The sequence below is a fragment of the Perognathus longimembris genome, chromosome 3 (genome assembly GCF_023159225.1).
Source record: "Perognathus longimembris pacificus isolate PPM17 chromosome 3, ASM2315922v1, whole genome shotgun sequence".
NCBI lineage: Eukaryota > Metazoa > Chordata > Mammalia > Rodentia > Heteromyidae > Perognathus > Perognathus longimembris.
The window spans coordinates 80,181,461-80,209,251 of record NC_063163.1 but is presented as its reverse complement, the minus strand read 5'-3'; the positions used below and the strand labels follow the sequence as shown (position 1 = coordinate 80,209,251).

The 27,791-nt window shown below is 55.7% G+C and overlaps 2 protein-coding genes across 6 annotated transcripts in view; one reads left to right on the top strand and one right to left on the bottom strand.

The window, feature by feature from the left end:
- The first annotated feature begins 203 nt into the window (after window positions 1–203).
- Window positions 204–18,716, top strand: Foxn4 (forkhead box N4). 2 transcript variants are annotated; one of them, XM_048340902.1, is made up of 9 exons: window positions 204–292; window positions 10,066–10,211; window positions 13,444–13,574; window positions 13,653–13,766; window positions 14,018–14,145; window positions 14,641–14,737; window positions 15,491–15,698; window positions 17,032–17,400; window positions 18,484–18,716. In XM_048340902.1, exons 1-9 carry the CDS (start codon window positions 207–209, stop codon window positions 18,714–18,716), a joined length of 1,512 nt encoding a protein of 503 aa, XP_048196859.1. In that variant the 5' UTR covers window positions 204–206. The 2 variants fall into 2 exon arrangements, with proteins under 2 accessions (XP_048196859.1, XP_048196860.1); XM_048340903.1 differs by having other exon boundaries at window positions 207–292; window positions 13,444–13,568.
- Window positions 18,717–23,426: 4,710 nt separating this feature from the next.
- Window positions 23,427–27,791, bottom strand: part of Acacb (acetyl-CoA carboxylase beta) — an 85,296-nt gene continuing 80,931 nt past the window's right edge. For all 4 annotated transcript variants that reach the window (XM_048342785.1, XM_048342784.1, XM_048342787.1 and 1 more), the window contains 5 exons: window positions 26,505–26,617; window positions 25,815–25,969; window positions 25,169–25,339; window positions 24,933–25,069; window positions 23,427–24,710 (listed from right to left, as the gene is read on the bottom strand). In XM_048342785.1, coding sequence (XP_048198742.1) covers window positions 24,584–24,710; window positions 24,933–25,069; window positions 25,169–25,339; window positions 25,815–25,969; window positions 26,505–26,617 — 703 coding nt within the window. In that variant the 3' untranslated portion in view covers window positions 23,427–24,583. The remainder of the gene's footprint in view (window positions 24,711–24,932; window positions 25,070–25,168; window positions 25,340–25,814; window positions 25,970–26,504; window positions 26,618–27,791) is intronic.

The following is a 27,791-nucleotide window of genomic DNA, read 5'->3' as shown; positions in this document are numbered from 1 at the left end:
CTTCCCTTGCATTCTCTTCATGTCCCGCTAATGGAGTTTGCACCCCGGGGGACGGATGTGGGGGTGCTGGGAGAAGTCTCCATCCTTCTGAATTGTGGGGAAGTTGGGGCGGGGGGCTCCTGCCCCGTTTGCACATCACTGCTGATGGAACCTTTTTTGTTTCTTGTCTGTTTGTCTGCTTGTCTCCCCACCCCCACCCCCAGGAGATGATAGAAAGTGACATCTCATCCATAATGTCAGGAATTGTCCACCATGCAGGGCAAAATCACCAACGGCGCCCGCAGGAATACAGGTGAGGGCTGTCGCAGATCACATGAGATGATTGTGTCTCACTGCTCCAAATGTGATCACACTGTTTCTCCAGTTGTTACTTTGGTTGGGACCCTTGCAGGAGAGCCAGAAGGTCTTGATTTCAGAGTAGGTCCCTCTACAGAACTCAGTGGAACCACTAAATGCCTGCTGTTTCTTGTCCCCTCCTAAAGGGGTTTCCTTCTGGACTAGAAACTGGAGCTCCTGGCCCTAGCAGGGACTTTAGAAAATGCCGCCTTTTGAAAACTTTTTGGAGGGAATTGAATTCTCCTCTCCTGGATGTTAGAAAGTGGTGTGTTGGAATTCCTGGGTGCCTAACCTGGCTGTGTGACCTTCCTCAAGGGCTGTGCCCTCTCTGGGCCTTGTTGCCTATGAATTCTATGGTCTTAAGGAATCTTCAAGACCTGATGGGTCCCTGGATGGAAAAAGAGGTCAGCCCAGCTAAATTCTTTCTTGAAATAGAAAGAAGCAAGTTTCAGGTAATGGGGGTAGGGGGTGGCCTCAGAATTCTTTCTTTTTTGTCTTCAACCCTTACAAATAGAAGGGGTTCAGCCAGTCCAACTGCTTCCTTTGTAGATAGGGAAACTGAGGCCAAGAGGGGTGAAGGGGCTTGTGAAGACCACACAGCCACCAAGAAGGAGGACCTTTGGGAGGGGGCCTTGACCTCATTCCCAGCGCCCAACCCCCCAAAGCAAGCACTGTGTCTGGATTGAGGGGCACAGCCCCCCCACCTCGGAAGAAATGGGGACAGGATGGGGGCTGGCCTTGGAGGTGCAGGCTGTCACCTCGGATCAGGCCTGTTTACCCAAGGGCTGTCTAGATCTGGGGCTACAGCAGCTCATGAGCACTCCCTGAGCCCTCAGCAGCCCCCGGTTAGACAGATGCTGCCTTCTGAGATCCCAGTGAGACCGCAGTTTCTAATGGGCCCAGGGCCTGGCCTTGGGCTGAGCTGGGACCAGGTGAGGGGCAGCATGGGCCCCACCCATCACTCCTAGCCCAGGATGCTGCTCTGACAGCTCCATTAAACAGCCTGGGAAGCTTAGGCTCAGAAAAATAAAAAGACCTTTCCCAGGGTTATATAAGCAAGGGTCTCTGCGCTTCCTTCCAGTACACAGAGAATTCAAATCCACCCAAGGGGCAGCCAGGGAGAGTGACAGCTTCTCATACAAAGCCAGCTTCTCTGGCTGGGTGGACCTCTCGGAACCTCAGTTTCTTCATCTGTGCAGGGGGAATGAGATAGCACCTGTGGCATGAGTTGCTATGGCAACTGGGTTGTCTGATCCTGGGCAAGTTCACCTCGGAGCACTCTTTTGGTTGTGCCAAGGGAATATTAGAAAGGAGATATTGCCTATGCTCAAGGGCACCCAGCAAGCAGGCAGGCAGGCAGGCACTGAAGCAGGCAGGCACTGAGGCAGGCAGGCAGGCACTGAGGCAGGCATGAGGCAGGCAGGCACTGAGGCAGGCATGAGGCAGGCAGGCAGGCACTGAGGCAGGCATGAGGCAGGCAGGCAGGCAGTCAGGCAGGAACTGAGTGAGTCTAGGTGGGAGTCTGAGAAAGAGCCGGCCCTCTCCAGGACTGGCTGCAGGAATTCAAGAAATGGACTCTGACTCACCCCTAAAATATAGCTAGAACAAGTCTCAAGACTTGATTGGTTTCCTCATCTTAAAAGGCCCATGAGGGCTGGGTATATGGCCTAGTGGTAGAGTGCTGGCCTCATAAACCTGAAGCCCTGGGTTTGATTCCTCAGCATCACATATATAGACAAAAGCTGGAAGTGGTGCTGTGGCTCAAGTGGTAGAGTGCTAGCCTTGAGCAAAAAGAAGCCAGGGACAGTGCTCAGGCCCTGAATTCAGGCACCAGGACTGACAAAAAACAAAACAAACAAAAGGCCTGTGATTTGGCCAAGATCTGACCACACCCCTCCACTTTTTTTTTTGTTTGTTAGAATGAAGCTTGTTCTTAAGGCAACAGCAAATTCAGCTAGTAGATACCACCATTGCCTTTCCCTCTTAGTCACACTGGAGTCCAGCGTTCTGGGATGCAGGCCATTGGGGCTGGGGGATCCCTGGATCCAGGCACTTAGGCACCGCACAACAGGGATGCATCAGCCCCACCCATGAGCAGTTCAGAGCACTGGCAGCTGCTCCTCCTCTGCAAAATCAGGGCCACCCAGTTCCCTGGCTGGCCGGCAGAGGTGAGGGGATGAGCTGAGGGAGTGGAGAGAATAGCCGGCTAGACCTCACCAGCATGGACCAGGAGGTGCTGGGCTCCCTGCCTGGCACAGCCCTTTCCTACTTGCCTGGATTCAGGGTTATATTCTGCACAGAATGGCCAGGAACCCAGAGAGCAGAAAACAACAGGAACACAATCCTAGCAGCTGGGGGCGGTGGGGAGGAAGGGGGTTAACTCTATTTGCCTTTCCTGGGCCAAATCCCCGATACCATGCCATGGGGGTGCACCCTGTGCCAGTGGGATGGATGAGGAGATCCAGACCTGCCTTAGCAAGCAGAGGTGGCTCACCAGCAATCCTAGCTACTCAGGAGGTTGGGATCTGAGGATCACAGCTCTGAGTCAGCGCTGGACAGACAAACCCGAGAAACATTAACCTCGAAACTAGAGGTGTGATTCAAGCCTGTAGAGCCCCATCCCTGACTGAAAAAGCCAAGTGAGAAAGCAACACCCTGAGTTCAAAACCCTGCCCAGTGCCAGCACAAAATAAATAAACTCCTTAGCAAAAGGATGAATAGTGACAGGTCAAGTGGGAACTTGAATCTGAAGCTACTCATTCTGAGAGCACTGGGACACACACACACACACACACACACACACACACACACACACACACACACCAGCTGCACATCCCCTGGGGAGGCAGAATAAAAGTGCCATCATCTCCATGCTGTGTGGCAATGGACAAGTTGCTGCCCCTCTCTGTGCCTCAGTTGCTGTCCCTAGGAAATCATCAAAGAAGGGGTTTGCAAGATGTTGGGAAGCTTCTGCACCTGAGGTGTGACAAGGCCTCCAGCACTCTCTCATGGAGCAAGCCTTGATGAATATACATAGTGGATGGTCCTCTTTCAATCACTCCTATCTGCCCCTCCACTAATAGCCCAGTAGACGTTTATGGGCTTCTCATTTGCTTCCTACATCTCCAGCAATCGTTCTAGGAATGGACTGTGCAGGCTGCTGCTACTGCCCTTATGCAGCCCTGGGCACAGCTGCCTGGCTGGCCATCTCCTGGGGCCCAGGGCAGCCGTTAACCATCAATGCATGAGTGCAGGGAGTGGGGACAGCAGCTGTGAGCAGCCAGCCAGTCCCCGGGGAGCTGCCGGCCCGATCAGTGACAGTGGTGGGGAGGGGGAGGGGGGCTCTCCACCCAGCCCAGCCTTGACACCAGAGCAGGAGACAAAGGTCTGGGGACCAGGCATGGCCCCCGACCTCAGGAGCAATCCCCTTGCACCACGGCTCCTGCAGCAGAAGGGTTCAAGCTAGCAAGGTTTCTTCTTAGCTCAAATCACGAAGGCCAAGTTAGGGAGCACCTACTTTGTGCCAGGCCATGGATGGTAAGTAAGTGCTGCTATTGCCCCCCCCCCTCCATTTTCAGATCAAGGTGGCAAGACCCATGAGACATAACTTGCTTGAAGGCACACACATGGAGAATGGCTGATGACAAAGCCGCTGTCCCGACTTTTTCCACTTAGGAGAGGTTAGATCCAGCAAGCTCCTATCATAGATAGGGAAACTGAGGCCTGGAGAGCAGGGGGGTGGGGCACTTACTGGTTCTTTGCATCTTCAGCTCCTCTCAGCGTCAGTAGATGCCATGGTCTCCCTTGCAGAGTGTGGTCCTAGACATGATCATATCTAGATCTGCCCTGGAGAAACGAGGTGACCTTGGCTGGTGACCTTGGATGGCACCCCTCCCTGCCTTAAATGGCACTGCTCTCACCTGTGGGAGAGAATCACATGGTAGCGACCTGGGCCGCAGAGAGGGATGGCTAGATGAATGTGCAGCCATGGAAACACAGATGTGTTGTGCCCAGAGATGGGGGCCTCCTTCCAAGCCCCCAGTTCAGGAATCTTCACCCATCAGTCATATCCCCCTGCCCCCCTAGGGGGCTGTCAGGTGCTAGTGATGGCTGGTACCCATTCTGGCCTTTGCATGTTCTGCCCTCCAGGAAGGCAGAACAGTCTCATGGTGGCATTATGGGCCAGGAGGAGCGCTGGGGGAGAGGTGGCTCTCCTGGGGTGGGGCCCTTTTTCAGAGCCGGATAGCTCTGTTTCCCCAGAAATCCCTGAAACACACACACACACACACACACACACACACACACACACACACACACACACACACTACCTCTAAGCCACCTGTTGTTAAAGGTTTCTTTAAAATTTTTTACCAAACTCTTCAAATCATTTCTCTTTGGCCCTCCCTGGGAATTTCTGAGTATGCCAAGTAGCACTTAATTTCTCTTTCTCCCCTTCCTTCCTTCCTTCCTTCCTTCCTTCCTTCCTTCCTTCCTTCCTTCCTTCGTTCCTTCCTTCCTTCTTTCCTTCCTTCCTTTCTTTGTTTCTTCCTTCCTTTCTTTCCTCCCTCCTTCCCTCCTTCCCTCCCTCCCTCCTTCCTTTCTTTTCCTATAAACACTTACAAAATATATCACAAAAGATCTGCTAGCTAAGTAAACACTCCCCTCCCTGTGAAAATGCATAATCCCTCATGTGTAATGGCTGGACCAGAAACAGGAATTGGGGTGTGTGTGTGTGTGTGTGTGTGTGTGTGTGTGTGTGTGTGGTGTGGTGCTTAAACTCAGGGCCTGGGTGTGGTCCCTGAGCTTTTGTGCTCAAGGCTAGCACCTTACCACTTGGAGCCACAGCACCACTTCCAGCTTTCTGGTGCTTAACAAGAGTCTCAGACTTTCCTGCCTGGGCTGGCTTTGAATCACAATCCTCAGATCTCAGCCTCCCAAGTAGTTGGGATTACAGATGTGAGCCACCTGTGAGCCACCGCACCCCGTAGACAGTTTCTTACCCATGGGGTTCAGGAAGGCTGTGACAGCTCCTTGTAATCAGATGGGACTGGAAATGCCCTGCGGGGGACAGGTCCTGGGCTGGTGATAGGATTGCAGACAGCATCTGCTGGGCAGATGCCCTGGCGATTGTCCAAAGCAGGCGGAAGGACCTAGTGAGGGCTGGGGGCTCTATGGTGTTGGCACTGTCTGGCAGCTTGTGTGATCATACACCCCCATCTGTGCCCTGGGGTGGGAATTCAGGATATTTTTCTTATGGGGAAATTGAGGCACAGAGCACTTAAGAGCAACTTGCCCCAAATCACTTGGCTACCAATGAGGCTGTGGTGGGATTTGGACCTACAGTGCACCTTCCTTCCTCAGAACAATCACTATGCCATCTAACGGATGAGACACTTTGTCCTGCCTGCCACGGCTTGGTTTGTGGCAGCCAGACTGGCAGAGCAGCTTAGAGAGGAGCCTGCCAGTGATGCATTAGAACAGCCATCGTGCCCGGTCCCTCTGAGCCTCAGCCACCCAGCTGTGGGACGGAGGTGAGAGCTCGCCTCTCCCGGGGCTCTGGGAGACTTAGACAGGGGGAGACAAAAGGGGGCCTCAGGAAGGAGGCCACTGCCTGCTCCTCCTCAGTGGTCCGGGTTGGTCAGGCATGTGCTAATCAGGGGGCACCTGGCAAATGGGAGCTCAGGATGTTCTGTGGAGAATGCAGACAGCTCCTGAGAGCTGGGGACCCTTCTCCCACGGGGCTGCGTACAGCCTGGAGGAGATGCTGGATCGGATGATCCACCTGCATTTGTGGGGGCCCGTTCCTGCGCAGCTTCCACCCGTCCTCACCACATGTGGGGGAAGGGCACGAATGCCCCCATTTTACAGCTGGGCACACTGAGGCCCACAGGGGAGGATGGGCACAGAGGTACCGTATAGTGAAGCGGCTGGGTGGGCTGGAAACCCAGGCCTCGGCTGCTCCATTATCTGTGCTGGAGAGAGAGCCGGGGGTGTGTGGGGAGTGGGGGAATGCAGAGGGCTGGGGCCCTCCCATGAGCTCAGTGCCTCCTGCGCAAAACCCAGGGCAGAGCAGAGAACGAGGACAAAAAGAGCAGGGCCTTGATCGTTCTGACTTCAGTTGCAATGTCGTCTCGCTCCTAGTGCAGGACTGGCCCCTACCTTGGGTAAAGCGTGAGCACCACCTCACAGTCCCCAGCCAGGCCATCCTCACACATCACAGAGCCAGCTCCACAGAGAAAGATGGGGCCTAGCCCGCCAGTGGCATTTCCAGTGGTGAAACAGGCACCAGATGGTGTTGGGGCTGCTGCAGTTCTGAGTTGTGAAATGTGCATGGCTCCACCTCACCTTTTCCTGTCTGGGTGAAAGAGGGTGATCATGCGCCTTCATCTGTATGTGTGTGTGTGTGTGTGTGTGCGCGCGCGTGCGTGCAAGCACGCGTACATGTGAATGGAATGTGTGGGCATGCATGCGTGTCATGCATGCATGTTTGTATGAAATGGGCAGATGGAAGTGCGTGTGCATGTTTCTGTGTGTGGCTGAGGGAAAATATGTGCAAAGCAAGAGCTGCCGTGTGTGTGTGTGTGTGTGTGTGTGTGTGTGAACTCATCAGGGGGCTCTCTGCTGGTGACAGAACCCCTGTGGGGCTGAGAAAGACCAGGTCAGGGTCCCAGGGGAGCCCTGAAGGAATCTGTCACTTTTGCAGCCTGCCCCCTGGCACTGCCTCTGCACTGTCACGAAAGTGAACTGCCATGCCCTCTCCTAGTGGGCGCCTCAGGCAGAGGGGAGCTCTGATTTCCCCCAGTGTACACATGGGGAAACTGAGGCCAGGGTGGGTTGGGTCACATGGCTCCCACTGTGCCGCTCAACCTGTGTCCTGAGTCCTGGTGGGTCCCTGAGGGGTCCCCCTGCTGGGCTGCTTACTGCGTGAAGGGGGAAACTGAGGCCCAGAGAGGGAAAGGATACTTCAGAAGTGTGGCTAGGGGCTTCCTGGTGGGCGCTCCCGGGAGGCCACAGGTCTTTGCCCCTGTAGGCGGCGGCCCGGCTCACCATCCACCCAGCAATGGCAGGAGTGGGTGAGGGCCATGCGGTGAGGTGCAGGGGTACCCTCCGCTGGGCAAGGCCTCGCCCAGGGCCCACCACCCAAGCCGAGCCCACAGGGGCCAGCAGAACTTTGTGCCCTCGCACCCCTCACACACAGGTGGAGCTGCCGCACTGACCCCACTGTGCACTCAGCTTCAGGGCTCAAGGTTTCCCCGCTCCAATGGAGGGGATCCCTGGGGTCACTCACACCCAGCAGGGGGCAGAGCCCTGGTCCTGGCCTCCCCAGAGACCTGGGGGGTATAACCCCCAGAAGCATGTGACCCAGGTTGGCTCCTAGGAAGCACTTAATAAAGCAGCGTGGTTAGTGGTCAAAGGTCAGAGGTCGTGGACCCCCAGGGACATGGCTAATGCTCCTAGTGATGTTCACAGTGGTGTGAGTGCTAGACTACAACCATGTCCTATGCGGTGGGAGGAATGGTCACGTACCTGCATTTTTGCAGGTGAAAACCTTGAGGCGCAGAGAGGTGAAGACAGTGGTCCAAGGGGAGCCAGCATTAGAACCAGGGCCTGCTGGTCTCACTCACCTCTCTGCTTTTTTGGGTGTGTGTGTGTGTGTGTGTGTAATCATCCAAGTGGCTAACTGATTTGCAAGATGCCTTCCAACAACACTGGGAGTTCTGTGGGCCCCCCATTTTGAGAAACCTACAAGCAGAGAGTCCCCTTCCTTCTCCACCAGAGCCAAGCAGAGCAGCGAGGGCAAAAGTGGGGGGGGAGGCCATGGCAGGTTACTGAGCAGGAGTGGGATTCGCCCCATAGACCCTGTGGGTTTGGCTGGCCCGTGGCACGAAGCAGAGAGGGTGGGGTGGGCCAGGCAGCTCTGGCCACAGGCGGTGGAACCATGGGACTGCTTGGCTCTACCTCACACCCTGGTCTCAGAGGGCCTTAAGGGACAGATGGCGGAGACCTGGGCTGTGGCTGTCACTCAGCCAGATAAGTTAGGAGCAGGCTGGAGAGCAGCAGCAGGGGGGCCCCCAGAAACAAAAGCACAGAGACCTCAGAACAATGGGGGCCACGTGCCATGGGCAGGGGCAACAGTCGAGTTTTTGTTCCCTGGGCCCCTGGGGGCCAGCAGCAGCACCAACAGTTGCCACTGAATGGCCCAGCTGAACCTTCAAACCGTCTCCCCCAGGCTGGGTTTCCCTGAGAGGCAGCCAATGGCAGGAGCAAGCCAGTCAGTCAGCTGATGCCAGTTTCTAGGCGAAGGGCCCCAGGCCCAACTGAGCAGCTCGGGGGTCATGGCAACGCTAATTGTGGCCCAAAGACACAGGAAGAGTGAGCTGAGAGGGGAGGAGGAGGGGAAGGAAGATGGAGGGAGGCCGAGAGGGAGCCCAGGAACTCCAGGCGGCCAGCGGGTGGTGGGGACCCCATGCCAGATGCCCCCAGAAAGCAGAGGTTGTGGTTAACCAGGGCCTGCCTTCTCCTCTCCCTCTGCTGGGTCTCAGGCTCCATCTCCCCTGGGTTTGAAGACTGTGGGCCTCTGGGGGTGGCTGTGGTCACTTGGCTGGTGTCTGCCCCAGGCAGCCTGACCTCTCCTCCCACTTGTGTTCAGGAACCTGTAAGGGACAGCCGGGCATGAGTTCTGATCCATCCTAGAGCCCCCAGATTCTGCCCATCTTGGGGAGAGAGCTCTGTGCCAGCCACGCAGCCTGGTCCCTGCCTCGTCCCCTCCGGTGCCCTGTGAGCAAAGGACTCCGAGATCCAAACTTCGGTTTCCCTAGCTGCGACATGGGAATGGGAATGCAAATGAGTAATCCCTTAGCTAAAAGTGTTGGTCTGTGTCTTATACTTTGCTTTTGCTTTCGTAACATTTTCAGAGACATAATGAGATTTCTCAGGTGGTAGGACTCAGGAGTAAACATTAAATCATTCATTTTACACACATCTTACACATAGGATTTGGGCAGGGGATCAATCCCAGGACCTTGTGCATGCTAGGCCAGTGCTCTACCACTCAGCACACTCCTAGCTCTGCTTCATGGCATGCCCTATGTCACGTGGGTATGTGTGTTGGTAATTTTTGTGTGTGTGTGGTTTATTGGAGACAAGAGTCAGTTTCATGGACTTTGCTGCCAGGGCTGGCTTTAAACTCTGAACCATAGATCTCAGCCTCCTGAGTAGCTGGGATTATAAGTGTGAGCCACCAGTGCCTGGCTTCATGGAAAATTTTATCCATGTAGCCAAGGTGATTGATTTCCTCTAGTATTTTCCACATACCTCAGTTTGACTGTGACCTTTCAAATGAACCCAGGTGGGGGTGTGTTCCATTAGTGATGTTATGGAGGCACTTGGTAAGTTTTGAATTTGGAGCCTTGCAGATTGGGGAATCAAAGATAAGTACCCTGGAATGGAATGTTTGCCCCTTAGGGTGACAGGGCTGGATCAGTGCTGGGCACATAGGGAGTTATCAATAAATATCTGGGCTTGTAGTTCAGGGAGTGGGCATGGATTTCAATGAGCGACTAGGATGTACAGGAGCCCCCAGAGCCAGGTTCCCTTGTCCAGCACCGACTAGAGGCAGGTGGGCTGGTGGCAGGGGCTGAGGGGTATTCTAGAGGCCAGGCATCCCCCTCCCACCCAGCACCTGGCTGTAGCTCCCCCTCCCGCGCGAGCTTCCCCTCCTCTCCACAGCCTCCTTCCGCCCAGCCGCGATGAGGACCTGCCCGGGGACCTGCAGTCACTGTCATGGCTCACAGCTGTGGACGTGCCCCGGCTGCAGCAGATGGCCAACGTCCGCATGGACCTGGGCAGCCCCACCATGCCACACCCACACCCAGGTAGGCAGCTCGAGGAGCTGGGCGGGGCAGCATTGGGTGGCTTGCTGTCTCTCTGGGCCTCTATCTCCATCTCCACCAAGTGGGACGAGTTCCACGCTCATATACAGAATGCAGAGCCTGCAGTGACAAGAAAGACAGCCTTTCCCCGTGCTGCTGCACCCTGACCTCACCAGACAACTACAGGCCAAGGGCCAAGTGCAGCCCAAGGCCCATTTCTTCCAAGTGCAAAGAATGGTTCTGTAGCCGACAATGGTGGCTCACGCCTGGAATCCTAGCTACTCAGGAGGCTGAGATTTGAGGATCAAGGTTCAAAGCTGGTCCAGGCAGGAAAAGTTTGTGAGATTCTTATCTCCAATTAACTACCAAAAAGCCAGAAGTGGAACTCGTGGTAGAGCACAAGCCTTGACTGAAAAAGCTAAAGGAGAGCACCCAGACCCTGAGTTCAAGCCCCAGTGTGCACGTATACACACACACACACACACACACACACACACACACACACACACGAATGCCTATTTTGCAGGAATTGGAAAGAGAGAGAAAAAGGGAAAGACAGAGAAAGAAATAAAAGAAGGGAGGGAGGGAGGGAGGGAGGGAGGGAGGGAGGGGGAGGGAGGGAGGGAGGGAGGGAGGGAGGGAGGAAGGAAGGAAGGAAGGAAGGAAGGAACAAGCCAGGCGCTGGTGGCTCACGCCTGTAATCCTAGCTACTCAAGAGGCTGAGAACTGAGGATCATGATTCAAAGCCAGCCTGAGCAGGAAAGTCCATGAGATTCTTATCTCCAATTAACCAACAGAAAACCAGAACCAGAAGTGGCACTGTGGCTCAAGTGGTAGAGTATTAGCCTTGAGCTAAAGATGCTCAGGGACAGCTCCCAAGCCCAGAGTTCAAGCCCCACGACCAACATTAAAAAAAAAAAAAAAAAGAAGAAGAAGAGGGGCTGGGGATATGGCCTAGTGGCAAGAGAGCTTGTCTCATATACATGAGGCCCTGGGTTCGATTCCCCAGCACCACATATACAGAAAACGGCCAGAAGTGGCGCTGTGGCTCAGTGGCAGAGTGCTAGCCTTGAGCAAAAGGAAGCCAGGGACAGTGCTCAGGCCCCAAGTCCAAGGCCCAGGACTGGCAAAAAAAAAAAAAAAAGAGGGAGGAGGAAGGAAGGAAAGGAGGGAAGAAAGGAAAGGACAGAAATCACATAGCTGGCAAGGCCTAAAATATCTGCTACCTAGTTCTTGATAAAGAAGTTTGCCATCTCTATTCTAGAAGACTCAAAGGAACCGTGGCATACAATAGGTGCCTTCTAAATGTCAGCAAGTTGTGATCACAGGTTGAAGAAAAACCAAACAATGACAAACACTGTCAGCACAACGCATTAAGGCACAACCATTCAAAGCATGGGTGGCTCTCATTAGGCAAATTGTTCCTGGGCAAAAGCAGATGGTCAGTAAACTTACTTTATTTATTTTTATTTTTATCAGTTGTGGGGCTCAAATTCAGAGCCTGGCCTTGTCCCTCAGCTCTTTTGCTCAAGGCTAGCACTCATCACTTTGAGCCACAGCACCACTTCTAGTTTTCTGGTGGTTCATTGGAGATAAGTCTCACAGGGTCTTTCTTGCCTGAGCTGGCTTCAAACCACAATCCTCAGGTCCCAACCTCCTGAGTAGCTAGAAATACAGGCAAGAACCACAGGTACCTGGATCTTTTTTATTTTTATTTTTAATTTTTATTGTCAAACTGATGTAGAGAGGTTACAGTTTCATATGTTAGGCATTGGATACATTTTCTTGTACTGTTTGTTACCTCCTCCCTCATTCCCCTCTCCCCCTCCCCCAGGTACCTGGATCTTAAAGGATACAGAAATATCTATTTATTTATTATTATTTGTTGTTCTTATTAAGGCAGGATCTCACTGTCCATGCTGGCCTTAACTTCATGTTGCCCAGGCTGGCCTCACACTTGTGATCCTCCTGCCCAGCCTCTCCAGTACTAAGATTACAGGCATATACTCCCACCCCCCAGTTAGAAATGTATATATATATATATAGGCTCTGTAAGTCATGAGGTCTCTGTGTAAACAAAGCAATCCTGTTGCTATAGAGCAAAACCAGCCACAGCAGTAGGTAAATGAATAGGAAAAAACTTTATTTACAAACCACGCTGCAGGCCAGCTTTGGCTTGGTTCTCTAGCCCTACTGTAGAAACCTACACACAGAAGTAGCTGTGTGACCCTTGATCAGTTTCTGCCCTTGTGGGGGACACTGAGCTGGCTGTGTGAGAAGCACCCCAACAGTTGGCGGCCGAGAGATGCTAAACCAAGGGAAGCTCTTCCTTCCTTCCTGTGGCAGCACTTTACAGGGTAACTTCATTTGATTATCAGTGACTAAGATCTAGCTGCTGTTGTGAGAGTCTGGGATAGATTAGCAATGTCTGTCACAGGCCCTGCACAGGTAGCATTTACACATCTGCTATTCCAGGAGCTAACCCTGGGTAAGGCTTGGCAGAGGGGAAGAAGGCACACAGGCATTGGACCTAAACCTGGAGATACTGGGTAGCTAAGAGAGTTTTTTTGTTTTGTTGCCATCCTGGGCCTTGGACTCAGGGCCTGAGCACTGTCCCTGGCTTCTTTTTGCTCAAGGCTAGCACTCTGTCACTTGAGCCACAGTGCCACTTCTGGCCATTTTCTATATATGTGGTGCTGGGGAATCGAACCCAGGGCTTCATGTATACGAGGCAAGCACTCTTGCCACTAGGCCATATTCCCAGCCCTCTCTCTCTCTCTCTCTCTCTCTCTCTCTCTCTCTCTCTCTCTCTCTCTCTCTCTCTCTCTCTCTCTCTCTCTCTCTCTCTCTCTGAGAAGAGATAAACTATGAACTGGTGTTTTAACTTCCTGAATAACTGAAATAAATTTTTTTATCCTCATCATTTATTAGTGACTCATCTTTATGGAGATTTTCTCACATGCTTAACCATGTTCTCAGTGCTTGTTAGACAGTATTTTGTTACCCTTCATATCTTTTATAGGTAGCTGCAAATAGGGAAACCGAGGCTCAGCCCCAGTCCCACTTTTCACCACTGTATCTCAGCAAAGTGATTTGCCAAACACCCACTATGTGTCTACTCCTACAAGGGGGGGGGGGGGGTGGCTCTGTTTTGGGGATGTGTCCAGGCATGGGGCTGTCCCCAGCCATGGCCACTATTCCTCCAGCCTTCTCTGTACCTCCCTCCCTCCTACAGGTGCCTTGGCGAGGGCTGCTGACCTGCACATGGCCTCCACCCCTGGTCCCCTGCTCCATGCCTCAGCCGGCATGGCCCCACGAGGCATGCTGGGCCTTAGCCCCATAACCAGCCACGGAGCCAGTGTAAGTGCTGCTGCACACTTGGGGGAGGGAGGAGGCGCCCCACCCCCCACTGACTCGTTGTCCTTCCTTCCTTCTGCATTCCAGCACATGAGCCAGCTCCCAGCAGGGGCCCCGCTGTCCCCAAACCTTCAGGATGCCCCACCTCTGTACACACCAGCCACACAGCTACCCTTCCCACTCCCCTCAGGGGCTCAGCAGGTATGGGGGCGGAGGGGGGGGCTGGAGGCAGATACCCCTGCCACAGCGTGGCCAGGGACCTGTATAAGCCTCAGTGTACCCACCCAGCACGTGGGAGTGTCTTCATCATCCTCACGGTGGCCCTCTATGGGAGGGGGGGCAAGGTGTGTCCTGTGGTCGGAACCCACTTTACCTCCACACTGTGCCCAGGGCAGGGCTCTGTGACTGACAGCTTGTCTCATCTGCTGTCTGTCTGTTTCTGCCTGTGAAAGTATCATCCCATGAGCCTCTATGGTTCCCCATTTGGTGCCCGACCTCCATATCCCCAGACCCACATCGCAACACATTCGTCTCCGGAACTGCACCCCAAACACTACCCCAAGCCCATCTACTCCTACAGGTGAGGTGTGGGGGGTGTCCTGGGCAGGGGGTGGGGCCACCTTCAGAGCCTCAGAGGGGGAGGTAGGGGGAGTGGGGAGCCCCCTCCCATTGGGACCTGTTCCCCAGAATGACCATTATGTGCTCAGATAAGTCCCTGAGGTAGAGACGCTACTTGGGACAGATGTTCCATCCTGCATGAGCTGTGTGGCCTTGAGAAGGTGCTGGGCCTCTCTGAGCCTCTGTATCCTCAAATGTGAAAGGTTATGGCAGTGACAGATGGAGGGGGCCTAGATAAAGGCCTGTAGGTATTAATTATGGGGTTGGGACAAAGAGAGGAAGTAACAGCTGAGCCCTGGGTCAGGAAGAGGTGCTAGGAGCAAACCCTGGGTGTATGTTTGGGCTTAATAACAGTGGGATGGAGAAGGGCAGACTTCCTAGCAGAAGGGTCCCGGGCTGTTGGGCTGACGCCTGAGACCGCTTCCCACCAAGCCTCCCTCTCCCCACCTTGCCACAGCTGTCTCATCGCCATGGCCCTGAAGAGCAGCAAGACGGGCAGCATGCCAGTGAGCGAGATCTACAGCTTTATGAAAGAGCATTTCCCCTACTTCAAGGTGAGGGTCTGGCCAGGCTGGGGGTCCTCACGCTGCCAGGATCCAGGGCTGCCTATAGGCCAAACTGGGCCACTTCGCCCCCCCCATCCCCCACCCCCGCTTTCCAATTATGTCTGTGTACCTGGAGTAAAGAGGCACACCTGTATATTGACACTGAGGCAAATTAGAGAAGCAGGGGTTCGAAGCAGGGCTCTGATGGAGGGAGAGAGGGTCACCACGCATCTCCGGAGGGTAGAAAGGCTGCCCTGGCTGCTCAGCGCGGCCTCTGGGCCTCGGTCTTGGCTGTGAGGTGGGAGAACACAATACCCAGCTTGCAAGTGAGCGAAGTTTTTAACCAGGAAGATCCCGGCAGCTGCTAGCATGTGGCTGGCATTGGTAAAGTTGTCCCTGTTGGCATAAAAGCAACAAAGAGCAGGAAGCCAGAGAGCCGCCCCCCCCCCCCCACCACCAGCTGCCCGGGACCCAGCCTGTTAAGCGTCCATAGCCGAAACGCGGGAGCATAGTGGCGGACGGACATGCGCATGCGCGTGGGGCCAGGCGTCTCGTTACCTAGCAACAGAGCTGCCGGTCTTGAAGGGCTTCCCCTCCAAGCCCCGGATGAGTCTCGGTCTTAGTCCAGTCCCACCCGGCCCTTTCGCCTCCCCAGCTGGAAGCTGAGTACCGGAACTGCCCCAGCCATGGCTGAGCGGGGCGAGCCCAGGCGGGGAAGTAGGGGGCTGCAGCAGGGGGGCTGAGCGCCCGTGTCCCCCGCAGACGGCCCCTGACGGCTGGAAGAACTCGGTGCGGCACAACCTCTCCCTGAACAAGTGCTTCGAGAAGGTGGAGAACAAGCTGGGCGGCTCCTCGCGCAAGGGCTGCCTGTGGGCCCTGAACCTGGCCCGCATCGACAAGATGGAGGAGGAGATGTACAAGTGGAAGAGGAAGGACCTGGCCGCCATCCACCGGAGCATGGCCAACCCGGGTGAGGCCCGCACCACGTGTGCACATGCAACATCGCACACGCGCGGGCACAGAACCCACACATTCGCGTACACATGTGTGCCTTCGCACACGCGTGCACACATTGCACGGACACTCGCGTTACGCATGCACACAAACACGTACACACACCCGCCTCCCCAGCTCTGCCCGGGGCCTGCTCCCCCTGCCACGGATCTCAAGGTGAAGGGGACACAGAAGCCTGGTTTGCTGCCCTCCCTCCCCGAGCCTGAGCTGTGTGCTGGATCTCACTGTCACCCCAACATTCTCACACAGAATCATAGGCCAACATTCAGTCCTTTTTTGTTGTTGTTGTTGTTGTTTTGCCAGTCCTGGGGCTTGGACTCAGGGCCTGAGCACTGTCCCTGGCTTCTTTTTGCTCAAGGCTAGTACTCTGCCACTTGAGCCACAGCGCCGCTTCTGGCTGTTTCCTGTATATGTGGTGCTGGGGAATTGAACCCAGGGCTTCATGTATATGAGGCAAGCACCCTTGCCACTAGTCACTCTTGCCACTAGGCCATATTCCCAGCCCAACATTCAGTCTTTACTGCTTACTTCCTGACCACATTGGTGATGTGGAACGGAACCAAAGAGTAACTCTCCTGTGGCCTAGTAGATGGGGGGATATTGGTCCCTTTGTACCAAGTGGGTAGTAAGGTAAAGGATGACTTTTTTTTTTTCAGTTGTGGGGCTTGAACTCAGGTCCTGGGCTCTGTCCCTGAGCTTGCTTGTATTTGTTTTATTTTATTTTATTTTATTTATTTGCCAGTCCTGGGCCTTGGACTCAGGGCCTGAGCACTGTCCCTGGCTTCCTTTTTGCTCAAGGCTAGCACTTTACCACTTGAGCCACAGCACGACTTCTGGCCTTTGCTGTTTATGTGGTACTGAGGAATTGAACCCAGGGCTTCTTGCATACAAGGCAAGCACTCTATCGCAAACCCATATTCACAGCCCCATATTTATTTTTAAAATTTTTTATCAGTGTGGGGCTTGAACTCAAGGCCTGGGCACTGTCCCTGAGCTTTTCCCCTCAAGGCTAGCACTCTACCACTTTGGTCCACAGCACCACTTCTGAGGTTTAAGTGGAGGCGCAGGCTACAGGCCTATGAGCTACACACTGTGCTGAGGGCTGGGGCTGTGTAATTATTGACTGACTGCACCTCTCAGTCCTTGTCATCATGACATCATCATGATGTCATCACATCACCATGGGTCGGAGCCTTTGAGACCCTTGTGAAGTCCACACGGTGAGAGCACTTGGGCTGGAACCCAGGCCTGACACCGGGTTCTGAGTACCCTCTCTTATTTGTCTGCAGAGGAGCTGGACAAGCTCATCTCCGACCGGCCTGAAAACTGCCGGCGTCCCAGCAAAGCCGGGGAGCCCGAGGCCCCTGTGCTCACTCACGCCACCACAGTGGCTGTGGCCCGCAGCTGCCTGGCCGTCTCCCAGCTCCCACCCAGGACCCTGGCCCTGCACCAGCAGGTCCAGCAGCAGTCACAGCTGGCCCCAGACTCGCCAGCCCCTGCCCAGACGCCGCCCCTGCAGGGCCTGGCAGCGCTGAGCCCCAGGCCCCTTCCCCAGCCCGCCATGGGCCAGGCTCCTGGGGACTTCCTTAACATTGGCGCCGACATGAGCACCGAAGTGGACGCCCTGGACCCCAGCATCATGGACTTCGCTCTGCAGGGTGAGGCCGGCTGGGGAGAGGGGAGTAGCAAGGAGAAGATTATGAAGGGGGCCCTTAGACAGCACCAGTGGCTCACGCACACCCGTCAGCCCAGCCACTCTAGAGGCTGAGATCTGAGGATTTCAGTTTGAATCCAGCCCAGGCAGGAAAGGCAGTGAGGCTGTTATCTCCAGTGAACCAGCAGAAAGCTGAAAATAAAGGTGGGGCTCATGTGGTAGCGTGCCAACCTTGAGCACAAAGCCAACTTAGAGCTCAAGGCCATGAGTTCAAGCCCCAGGCCTGGCCAAGAAGAAAAAAAAAAGAGGTGTGGGGGAAAGAAGTCATCTCTCTGTATCCACCTACAGCCTCGTCGCAACCAGCCAGCCTAGCTCACAAAGCAGCTAATGAGCACTTGCTGTATACAAGGCCCCGGTCCATGCTCCTTGCTTACTGTATACAGCAGTCTAAGACCACCACCATGTCCTGGCCCTCTTCTGCCAATGAGGACAATGAGCAATGAGAAGTCACTGAGCCAAGGTCACCCAGGGTCATTCAAGGTCACCCAGGTCCTCAGCAGCAGAGCTAAGATTTAAAGCCGAGTCTCTCTGACCTCCAACCTTCCTTCAGGAACAGCCTCAGCTTGAATGTGTCATCCTCAGGGAATGGGATGCAAACGCATGAATGAGTGAGTGAATGAATGAATGAATGCAGTGTGCCAGCCGGTAGCTCTGAGGACAAGGCGGTTAGTCAGGAGCTCCCAGCCTCTGCCCCTGAATTGCCCTGGAGTTTAAGGGAAGGGGAAAAGAATGGTTTGTCCTTGGCTCTCAATGCAGCAGTTCCTGGAGGCAGGTTTTCTGATCATCTCCATTTTCTCCTGAGACTCGGGCAGGAGTGACTTTCCTGAGGACATGGAAGGATGGATGCACGCACGCACGCATGCACACATACACACATGCACACACACGCACACGGATAAGCAGGTGGCAGGGGTTAGGGCTAGAACTTGAGGTCCCTCTGAGCTCTCTGTACAACACACGGCCTTGCAGCCGGCCCCTATAAAAATAGAACCAGCTCACCTCACCCAGATGCCTTTGTCTTTGAAAGGGAACTTCTGGGAGGAGATGAAGGATGACGCTCTGGGCGCCTTTGGAGACTCCCCACTTGGCTGTGACCTGGGACCTGCAGGTCTGATTCCCGGGCCTGGCTGCAGTGACCAGGCCTTCCCGGATGTACAGGTGACAGGCCTCTACGCGGCCTACTCCACTCCCGACGGGGCGGCCCCCTCAGTGCCCCAGTACCTGGGCAGCGGAGGGAACAAGCCCATCACCCTGCTTTGAGATCCTGTAGCCTCCCAGCCTCCCTTCCAGGGCCCCAATATCTGGGGCCAGCAGACCAGGTGCTCCTGGAGGCTGGTCCCCCCACCCTGCCTTGGGCACTGCCAGGACCTGCCTATGGCAGGGCTACAGAGGGACAGGAAGCAGCTCCCCTTGGTGCCGCTACCCCTACAGGAAACACGGCCCCCCTCCAAGTCCAGAGGACAGCGGAGTGTGGACAAACACCCCACCGCATCCTGCCCCTCCAGGTTCTGGGATGGCAGGCCTTTTCCAGCCTCAGTGACTCCTCTGCCTTGGCTTCTGCCCTGCTAGTTTGTCCTGGAAGGTGCTAGAATTTCCCATGGCAGCCTCTGGGACCAGGCTGGGCATTGGGACCATGTGTAAATGTATTTCTATTTATTGTGGCCTGTCCACCACATCTACAACCCCAGCCGAGGCTCTTCCGTCCCTCCCCGTGTCCCAGCCCTCCGGACCCCGAACTGCCCCTCCAGTCCCCGGGGCAGCAACTCCTTTTTGAAACAAGCCAGCACTGTGCCTCTGTGAGGCACCCGGTTGGTGATGTTAGAGGCTGGGTGTCCCACTGTGGTTCTACACTCCATGGGTGCTGTGGTTTGGAGACTTCCTAAGGACAAATGGCAGGCCTGGCAGGAACAAGCAAGATGTCCCTGGATAGGAAGACACGAACCTCGAACCATGGGCGGCCTGACCCATGCAGTGAGCACAATGCACTTGATGGCCTTGTCCTTGGCATAAGTGCCGGTCCCGCAGATGGGAGGCCGGAGCCCACACTTCCCACTGGGGCAGCAGTGACCCCACCTCTTTCTCCCTGCCCCCTGATGGGGGATCCCTCTGTCTAGGGGTTCTCAGACCCCACACCCAGATCATCCTGACCAATCAACAGACCAGTCAGCTGCTGGGGAGGCTGACAGAAAGCTTTTTGTCCCCAAGAGCCATCTTGGAAGTCCTTTCTAGATCCAGACCTTTCCACCGCCTTCCCCAGCAAATGAAGAGACTCAAGTTGTTGTTAATGAAGACCCTGTTGGGAACACACCAGGACTGTAGCGTAGCATCAATAAAGGCTGAGCAGCCGATCTATGGCTCAGGAGGTGGGGGGATGGCATCACAGTTCTGACCCTAGGTCCTCTGACCCCAAGTTCCTGTTGAAGGCAGGGCCAGGGCTGAGGTCATTAAGGATGAAATCAGCTCAAGCTGCGGCTCTGTCCCTCAGTGGCCACACTGGACAGGCCTGGCCTCAGCCTGGGTAGCAGACACTGCAAAAGGCTCCAGGAGGTTGGGTGGGATGGAGTCGGCGTGTGCTGGCCCCGCTCAGTGCTGTTCTGAGCTGCCTGCAGTGTGGGTGGGAGGAGGCAATGCATGGAAGGACTGCTCGCTTTTAGCACCACACCATGCACCCCACCATGTTCCGGGCTCTGCACTGGCCACAGCTGTGAATACATCCAACTCTCCTAGCAGCCCTGGGACACTAACTAGCTAGCTGTTACAGCCATATTGCAGAATTTTTAAAATGGAGACCTGGAGTACAGCAAGTGACTGGAGCCTCAAGATTACAGTAGTGGGGTACATGGATTTGGAATCTTGACTTTTTGTGTGTGTGCTGACCTTGGGAACTTGACCTTAGTGCCTGGGCACTATCCCGGAACTTTTGTGCTCAAGGATAGTGCTCTACCACTTGAGCCACAGCTCCACTTCCAGCTATTTGATAGTTAATTAGATGGAAGAGTTTCACCAACTTTCCTACCTGGGCTGGCTTCAAACCATAATCCTCAGGTCTCACCCTCCTGAGTATCTACGATTACAGGCGTGAGCCACCAAACCTGTTTGTCTGCCTTTCTTTTTTAAACACCACAATGAGAAAATGGTTTGCAGCTTCACTGGGGGACAGGACTTGCAGCACACGGAGCTCCACCACCCAGAGGAAGGGAGGGTACGAAAGGAAGGGTGTGGACATGTCTGGGAGTAGCTGGGGAGGGGGGAAGGGGAGCTCAGCAGGGGGTGCCCAGAGAGAGAAAGAGAGAGAGAGAGAGAGAGAGAGAGAGAGTCTGCAGCGGCCCAGCACCTGCTACCCCCACCACAAGCCTCACCACTCCCAGCCATCCCAGCAATTGGTTGGAGGGGAGTGAGCCAGGCCTTTGCAGGAGCTATGGGTGCAGCTACCCTGGAGTGCCATGGCTCACCTCGTGGGACGTGAGTCCGATGCCCGTCCTTATACTCCAGGCAGGAGGGGGCCAAACTAGCATCAGAGAATCACGAACTCTAGGCAGAGCCCAGGTCACAACCAGAGCCCCAGGACCATCAGAAATAAGCACAAAGGCGGGCAGGAGCGAGGGTAGGGCTGTCCCGATTCTCTCTCAAGTTGGGCACCATCCACACATCTGCCGCATGCCGCCCAAGCCACACGAGCCACACACCTCCACAGGCAGTGCAGCTGGGGCTAAGCACCAACCACCGAGAGCGCAGCACGATCCCATTTCCCGGATGAGAAAACCGAGGCTCGGGTGTCATGGTGCCTTCTCCCCCTTTTCACGAAAAACCACACTCTAGCAACAAAACAGCACTGTGGGTGCCATGACTCAGCTTACCCCCATTGACTCCCTCTGCCTCTGTGGGGCAAGGCTGTCATTATACCTTGAGAGAAGACCCAATAATCGGGACTGCATCCTGAACCCTGGAACCTGTGAGCTCACCATGTGACCCGCCAGGGGGAATGAAAGGTCCAGATGTCTCTGCCCTTAGTGTAGGACCCTCAGGCTGAGCCTGATGTGGTCCCCAGGGCCTGAATGGGGGAGAGAGGGAGGCAGCTGAGGCAGCATCAGATCAGAAAGCTCAAAGAGCCAGCTTTGAAGAGGGAACCAGGGTCATTAGAAGCCAGAAGAGGAAAGTGGATTCTCCCCTAGAGTCATGGAGGGAGAGGGGAGAAAGAGGCCCTACAGCCCTGAAGGCACCTTGACCTTGGCCTTGTGAGGCCCATTTTAGACTTCCAGGGCTGTAAGATGATCATTTGTATCAGTGCCTGCTGCTAGGGCTGTGGTGGTTACGACAGTGGTCCACACGTTGCCATTTCACAGAGGGGGAAACTGAGGCCCAGAAACAAGTAAGCCTAAAGGAGACTAGTAAGCTCTACCTATGGTGTGGATGCCTGACCTCTGACCTCAGAACCCCCAGTGCCCGGGTAGCCCCAAGGGAGAATGAGCAGCTATTATGTGAATAGCACCCCACGCTGCCAAGTGACTGGCCCTGAAGCTGTCCCTGCCTGTCCCCTCAGCGTGGCAGCTGCCCGGGGATAGAAGCAGACAGGAGGGGGAGGCCAGGGAGACTCAGCCCCGGAGGCCGCTAGTCCTGGAAGGAGGGCAGCCTCCTCCTCCTCTCCAGGCCTTTCTTTCCATTGGCTTGGCCCTCTGCCCAGCTTTGGAAAGTTTGTAGCCTATGACCAATTCCTAGGCCCTTTCAAGTTTTGCAAACACCTAGCCCTTTCTGGACCCCCAGGGCCAGGAGCAATTTGAGCTTTTGTTTGAAGATAGAGTCTGCCTGCATAGTCCCAGCTATGGCCTGGAGCTCGCCATCTTCCTGCCTCGGCCTCCCTAGGGCTGGGATTATAGGTATGAGCTGCCGTGCCTGGCTAACTACTGATGACTTTGGGAAGAGGCTTGGGGTAAGGAGAGAAGGGCACAAAGGGGGGTCCCTGGGTGGGCTGTAGCTAAGCCAAGGTAAACCCTTGGGCTGCAGAGCCTGGAATGTTCTTCCAACTCAGACTTATGGAGCCCCCTTCTTTGGTGCAGTTGAAAGGTGAGGTGTGGGTGGCTGGAGGCCGGGGCATGGGTGGAGGGGGAAGATGGGAAGACATACCTCGGGTCCCTTCTCACCAGGGGTGAGCCTTGCTGCCCGCTGCTTCCTCCTCCATGGGCTCCAGAGGAAGGGTCTGCCATGACCAGGCTGGCAGCACCACACTGGAAGTGGGTGGGGGCGGAACGGGAGGCAGACAGGCAGGAAGGGGCGTGTGGGCATGGCGGCCGGGCCAGGGCACCTGAGCAAACCCCGGGAGGGCGCTGAGATGGAGCAACGAACATCCACATGGGTCTGCCCTCCCCTCTGTGAGGGGAGGCAGGGAAGAGAGCAATGGCTTGGCAAGGCATAATGGTGCACACCTGTAATCCAGCTACTTTGGAGGGAGGTGGAGAAAGGAGCATCACGAATTCCAGGCCAGCTGATGCAAAAGTTAGGGAGAGAAAAACAAAAATACAAGTCGGTACCAGTGGCTCACCTCTATAATCCGCAGGAGGCTGAGGTCTGGGGGATTGTGGTTCAAAGCCAGCCCAGACAGGGAAGTCTACAAGAGTCTTATCTCTAAAAATAATCTGCAAAAATCCAGGCTGGAGGCATGACAAGCGGTAAAGCACCCATCTGGGCTACGGAAGAGAGAGGTGGGGAGAAATGGGAAGGAGAAAGCTGCGGGGGCCTGCCTCCCTTCCTCCTGAGCAGCTAGCTTTTCCCTGGTGATGGCACACGATGCCTTCTGGGGCTTGAGAAAGGGGAAGGCTTTGAGAACTGGAAATGGGTCCCCGGCTTCCTCCACTCCTGCCTCCCACCAACTGGAGAGACAGATGCATCCTCCAGGTCTCCGCCCATGTGTGAAGATGGAGAGCTCAAAGCGCAGTGGGCCTGCCCTGTCTGGCCTTCACGGCAAGTCACGAAGTATTCCTTCAAAAAGAAGTTTATTCTGCAGGGCTCCTGGAAGGCTGGGCCGCCGCCGGTCAGGGTGCCAGCTCCCCACACCCCCCAGTGTCCAGGGGGGCAATGCCTAATTCCGCTCTTCCACCCCTTCCCGCCCGCCATCGCATCCGCCAGGGCTGTCCTTGGCTGTTGGCCACACGTGTTGAGTTCTAAGCTCAGACATCCTTGAGCATCCTGGCTCGTGGCAGTGTCTCTGGATCTGCACATGGCCCACATCACACGCGTGTTCCATCTTCACACTGGCCCAGGTGGAGAATCACAGACGCGCGCCCTGCAGTGCTCACCAAGCTCTCCTGTCTCCACAGGGCTCTGGTGTCCAACGGGGACATGGAGGCCGCACGCTCCCTCCAGGGGACATCAGTGGTCACGGAGGCCCAGCTACATGCCAGGGAGGCTCCAATGGCTTCTGCCTCCCAACGCAGGCAGGGGTGGCCGGCAGATCCCGTGGGAGTGGCCGCACGGGGCAGGTTCTGGCTACTTTGGGGGAGACTCCTCCGGCCACCCCCAGGCCCATGGCTCCATAGCTCTCTCCCGGGAACAGAGACTCTGCTAATACGTACAGGGCCCGGGCTGCCGACAGGACAGCCATTGTGGTTCACTTGCGGAACAAAATGCCATTTATTCTCTTCACAATAATAAAATAATAATAAATCACGGTGGGCAGTATCTGATGGGTCTCATTACAAAAATAGATTTCTTTTCCCCCCTAGTCTTTCCCTAGGCCCGTTTACTCAGCTAAAAGAAATGAGAAGTGCCTTCAAGTGCTAGCCTTGGAGTAAAAATACCCGAGAAGAAACGATGCCACGGAGTGACAGAAAAGGCGCTTTAGGAGACACAGAGCCCTGCCTTCCGGGCCCCCACCCACCCGAATCATAGAGAAAACTGGGTGTTGGTTTGATTCGGTTCATCCCTGTAGCAAAATGTTGGCAAACAATGCAGACATCACCGCCCCCCCCCTCAATGCAGGGAGGGGTCTCCCCGTGGGGAGGGGGCACCCGGCCTCTGGCTGACAGGAGGTGGCGGGGCCCAGCCGTTGTGCCGGCACGAGGGTCAGCATGGCTTGGTGCGGGCAGCAGGTGGGCGCGTCTCGCCCGGGCACCCTGGGCTGGCGGGCCGCAGGCTCAGGTGGATGCAGGGGGCTCGGCGCTGGTCAGCAGCTTCACCACCTGCGCCCGCTCGGCGGGGCTGAGGTGCTGGCTCAGGTGGATGGCACAGTCCATGGCCACCTCGGGGGTTTTCTGAACCAGACTGAGGGAGCAGAGAAGGACCCAGTCAATTCTTCCTTCTGTCCAGTGCGTTTCCTCCCCCCACCCCCCGGCCCAAAGCCCCCAGAGGCTCTGGGGACAGCAGCAACTGGGCCCTGCCCTGGCTCTGGGGCTGGGGGCCTCTGGATTGGGGGAGGTGGTGTTTGAGTAACCAGCCTCCCTAGCCCCGGGCAGCCAGAAGCCAAGGCCGACGCAGGCCGCTCACCCCTGGATGGTCTTGAGCACCGAGTCCCGCTTGAGGTACTTGATGTTCTCTCGGATGGCGGAGCGCAGGCCCTCACCTGCCGGCCAGTGCTGCTCCAACCACTGCACCACCACCTGGTTGTTGTCCCACAGGTAGGCCTGGGGGGGGAGGCATGAGAGGGGCTCGGGTGGGCTTCAGAGCACACTGCCAGGGTCCCCCCAAGTCCCCAGTGCCCGGCGCCCACCCCCAGGACCCACCTTGACGGCGCCCTCGGTCTCCACGAACCAGCGGCGCAGCATAGACTGCACGTGGTCGTGGCTGAGCTCACCACTGGCTCGCAGGACCTCCCGCTTCACCTGGTCCTCCAGGAGCCGCCGGCGCAGCCGCCAATACAGGAAGGTCCGCGAGGTCCTCCACTCCAGCACATCCTGGAGAGGAGGGCAGGTCAGCGGACACGGCGTCCAGAGCCCCCATGACCTCCGGGGGGGAAGCACCTGCTCCACAGGACACAGAGCCCAGGGAGACAGGTGCCCTGCAGGGCCAAGTCCAAGGTGCCTCAGCCTGGCAGCCCTCTGCCTCCCAGCACAGGCTCGTGCCTGAGAGCCATGACTGCTGGGCAGAGGGCACAGGGGGCTCAGATGGACCACTGGGCCCCGGCAGGCCCATGAGGGGCAGGTGATAGGGCAGGACTTGGGCAGGCATGGCAGGACCCCAGCTTCCAAGTCGCACACAGGTACAAAGTGAATCAGCACAGGTTAGCCTCGGGGGTCCCCACCTCAGCTGCCTGCGGGATTCCCCCACACCCGCCCCACTTGGGCATTGAGAAGTTCCATCCTACAACCCAGGTGAGCCTCACACCAACCCAAGGCCTCCTGGGAACCCAGTGACCCTTAGTGCCCTTACGGAGATGACGCCCTTCTCTAGCATCCGGCCCGGTGTGTCATGTAGGTCGGCGAACTGCACCGCCACCTGGTGGTAGATGGGGAGCAGCAGCTCCTCCCGCGCCCTCAGCTGGTTCTCCAGGTCCCTCCGGTCCTCATCAGAAACCTGAGCCATCCCTGCAAGCCAGCGGCGCACAACAGGTCAGGGGCAGGGGCGGGGGACCGTCCCTGGAGGAACCAACAAGTCTGTCCCGGCCCCGGGAGGTGTGGGCCTCAGCTGCCAATTGGCCAAAGCTTTCCAACATGCCGCCCATCACTGTGGATGCCTGCATGCATGTGTGTGTGTGCGCATGCGTGTGTGCATGTATGTTGGTATTGGGCTACTGCACTATTCCTGCCTTTGTCTCCCACGTATCTATGATTACAGGAGTGAACTGCTGTGCCCCGCCCCTCTTGGATGGATTTGGAAAATGAGACCCTTTTTAGAATCTCTCAAGTATTCCATCTGTCTTTGTATCTTCATTTTATCTTTGAATTTGTATTTATTTATCTGTGGCACTGTGATTTGAATTCAGAGCCTTGCATTCTACCACCTGACCACACTCCCATCGCTTTCATTTTATCTTGAACATGTCAGAGCCCACCAGCCACCAGCCACGAGCCCTATGGGCCTCTGCTGGCCCCTCTGGGAGCCACCTCTGGGGTCCCTTACCCAGCTGTTCCACAAGCTTCTTGTAGGTCGGGTCAACCCTTCTCATGGTCTTCACCAGGTCCTTCCTGCGGAACTTAATCTCCACGGTGCCTTCGGGCTCCAGAACCCCCGCTCTGGGAAGAGAAGAGGCGGGATGGGGGCCTGAGGCATTGTCTAACCAGCTCCGTTCAAGGAGGCAGAGGGAGCTGGAGGCTGGACACTAGTGCTCCCCATACCCTTCCAAGCTCCTCCTCCCAGGGGCTGCGCATCTCTGTACACATCACTTGCCCTCTCTGACTGTCTGCTTTTCTACCTGTGTCAACTCTAAATCAATGTTTCTTGAACTCAGCGGGGTCCTTCGACTTTCTCTATGACTTGAAATCCTGATCTTTGGACTCCGTCCTTCCTAACTTTCCCAACGTCTGCTCTCCTAGGACTGAGACACGATTTCTAATCTCTTTAGAGCTCACCAGGCACAGTGAGAGCTCACTGCCCCACGCCCCAGATAAGAGGCCTCCTATTTCCAGCCTTGCCACTCACCCCTCAAACTCCCTGGCTTCTTTCTTCCTATTAGCCTGGAGGAATACCACTGGCAGCTCTAAGCTTCCTAGTGGCCAGAGTGAAAAGTGAATAATGACCCTACTTGGATGTGGCTCAAGATCCTGAATCACCCCAGAGGTCTGAGAGCAACAGCAACCCACGAGGACTTCACTCAGCACCACAGCATGATAGGCCTGGCTCCTCCGCTACCATACCACAGCACTCAGTGAAAAGCCTGGCACATGGCAGGCACTCAGTCCACCGCCACGGACTCAGTGAATGGAGGTGTGAACTATATTTTAGGCAGAACGACCCTCGAGGCCTTTACATCCGTCAGTGTTGTAGCAGTCTGACTCTGACTCTGAAGGTGTCAGTTACTGGGTTGCAGACCTGTCTCTAAAAGACCTGCTGGCAAAAAAAAAAAAATCTCCCCCTGCCTCCCCAGTGGATGGACTAAAGGTTTCTGTGCCATGAAGAATGTGACAGTATCCTGGCCTACAACATTTCATTTGTTCAGCCAGTACCTCCTGCCCACCTGACAGGAGTCAGGCACCATACTAGACCCAGAGTTGAGTGCAAGGGTCATAACTTGTATTTTCCTTTTCAACTTGGCTTTCAGGATGCTCAGGCTTGCCTGGTCTCCCCCTCTGTTGGGGATTCACGCTGCCCTTCCCCCAGCCCTGGGGCAGTGTAAAAGCTAGCCACCCCCATCTTCCGGCTTCAACCGGAAGAGAAGTCCCCGCCCCTGGGGGGCGAGCATGTGCGTGC

Bases quoted from the DNA above. Each gene is read 5' to 3' on its own strand.
- Foxn4 (XM_048340902.1), top strand. From the start codon at position 207: ATGATAGAAAGTGACATCTCATCCATAATGTCAGGAATTGTCCACCAT. The intron at 10,212-13,443 runs GTAGGCAGCTCG...TCCCTCCTACAG, and splicing joins CATGCCACACCCACACCCAG to GTGCCTTGGCGAGGGCTGCT. The intron at 15,699-17,031 runs GTGAGGCCCGCA...ATTTGTCTGCAG, and splicing joins CCGGAGCATGGCCAACCCGG to AGGAGCTGGACAAGCTCATC.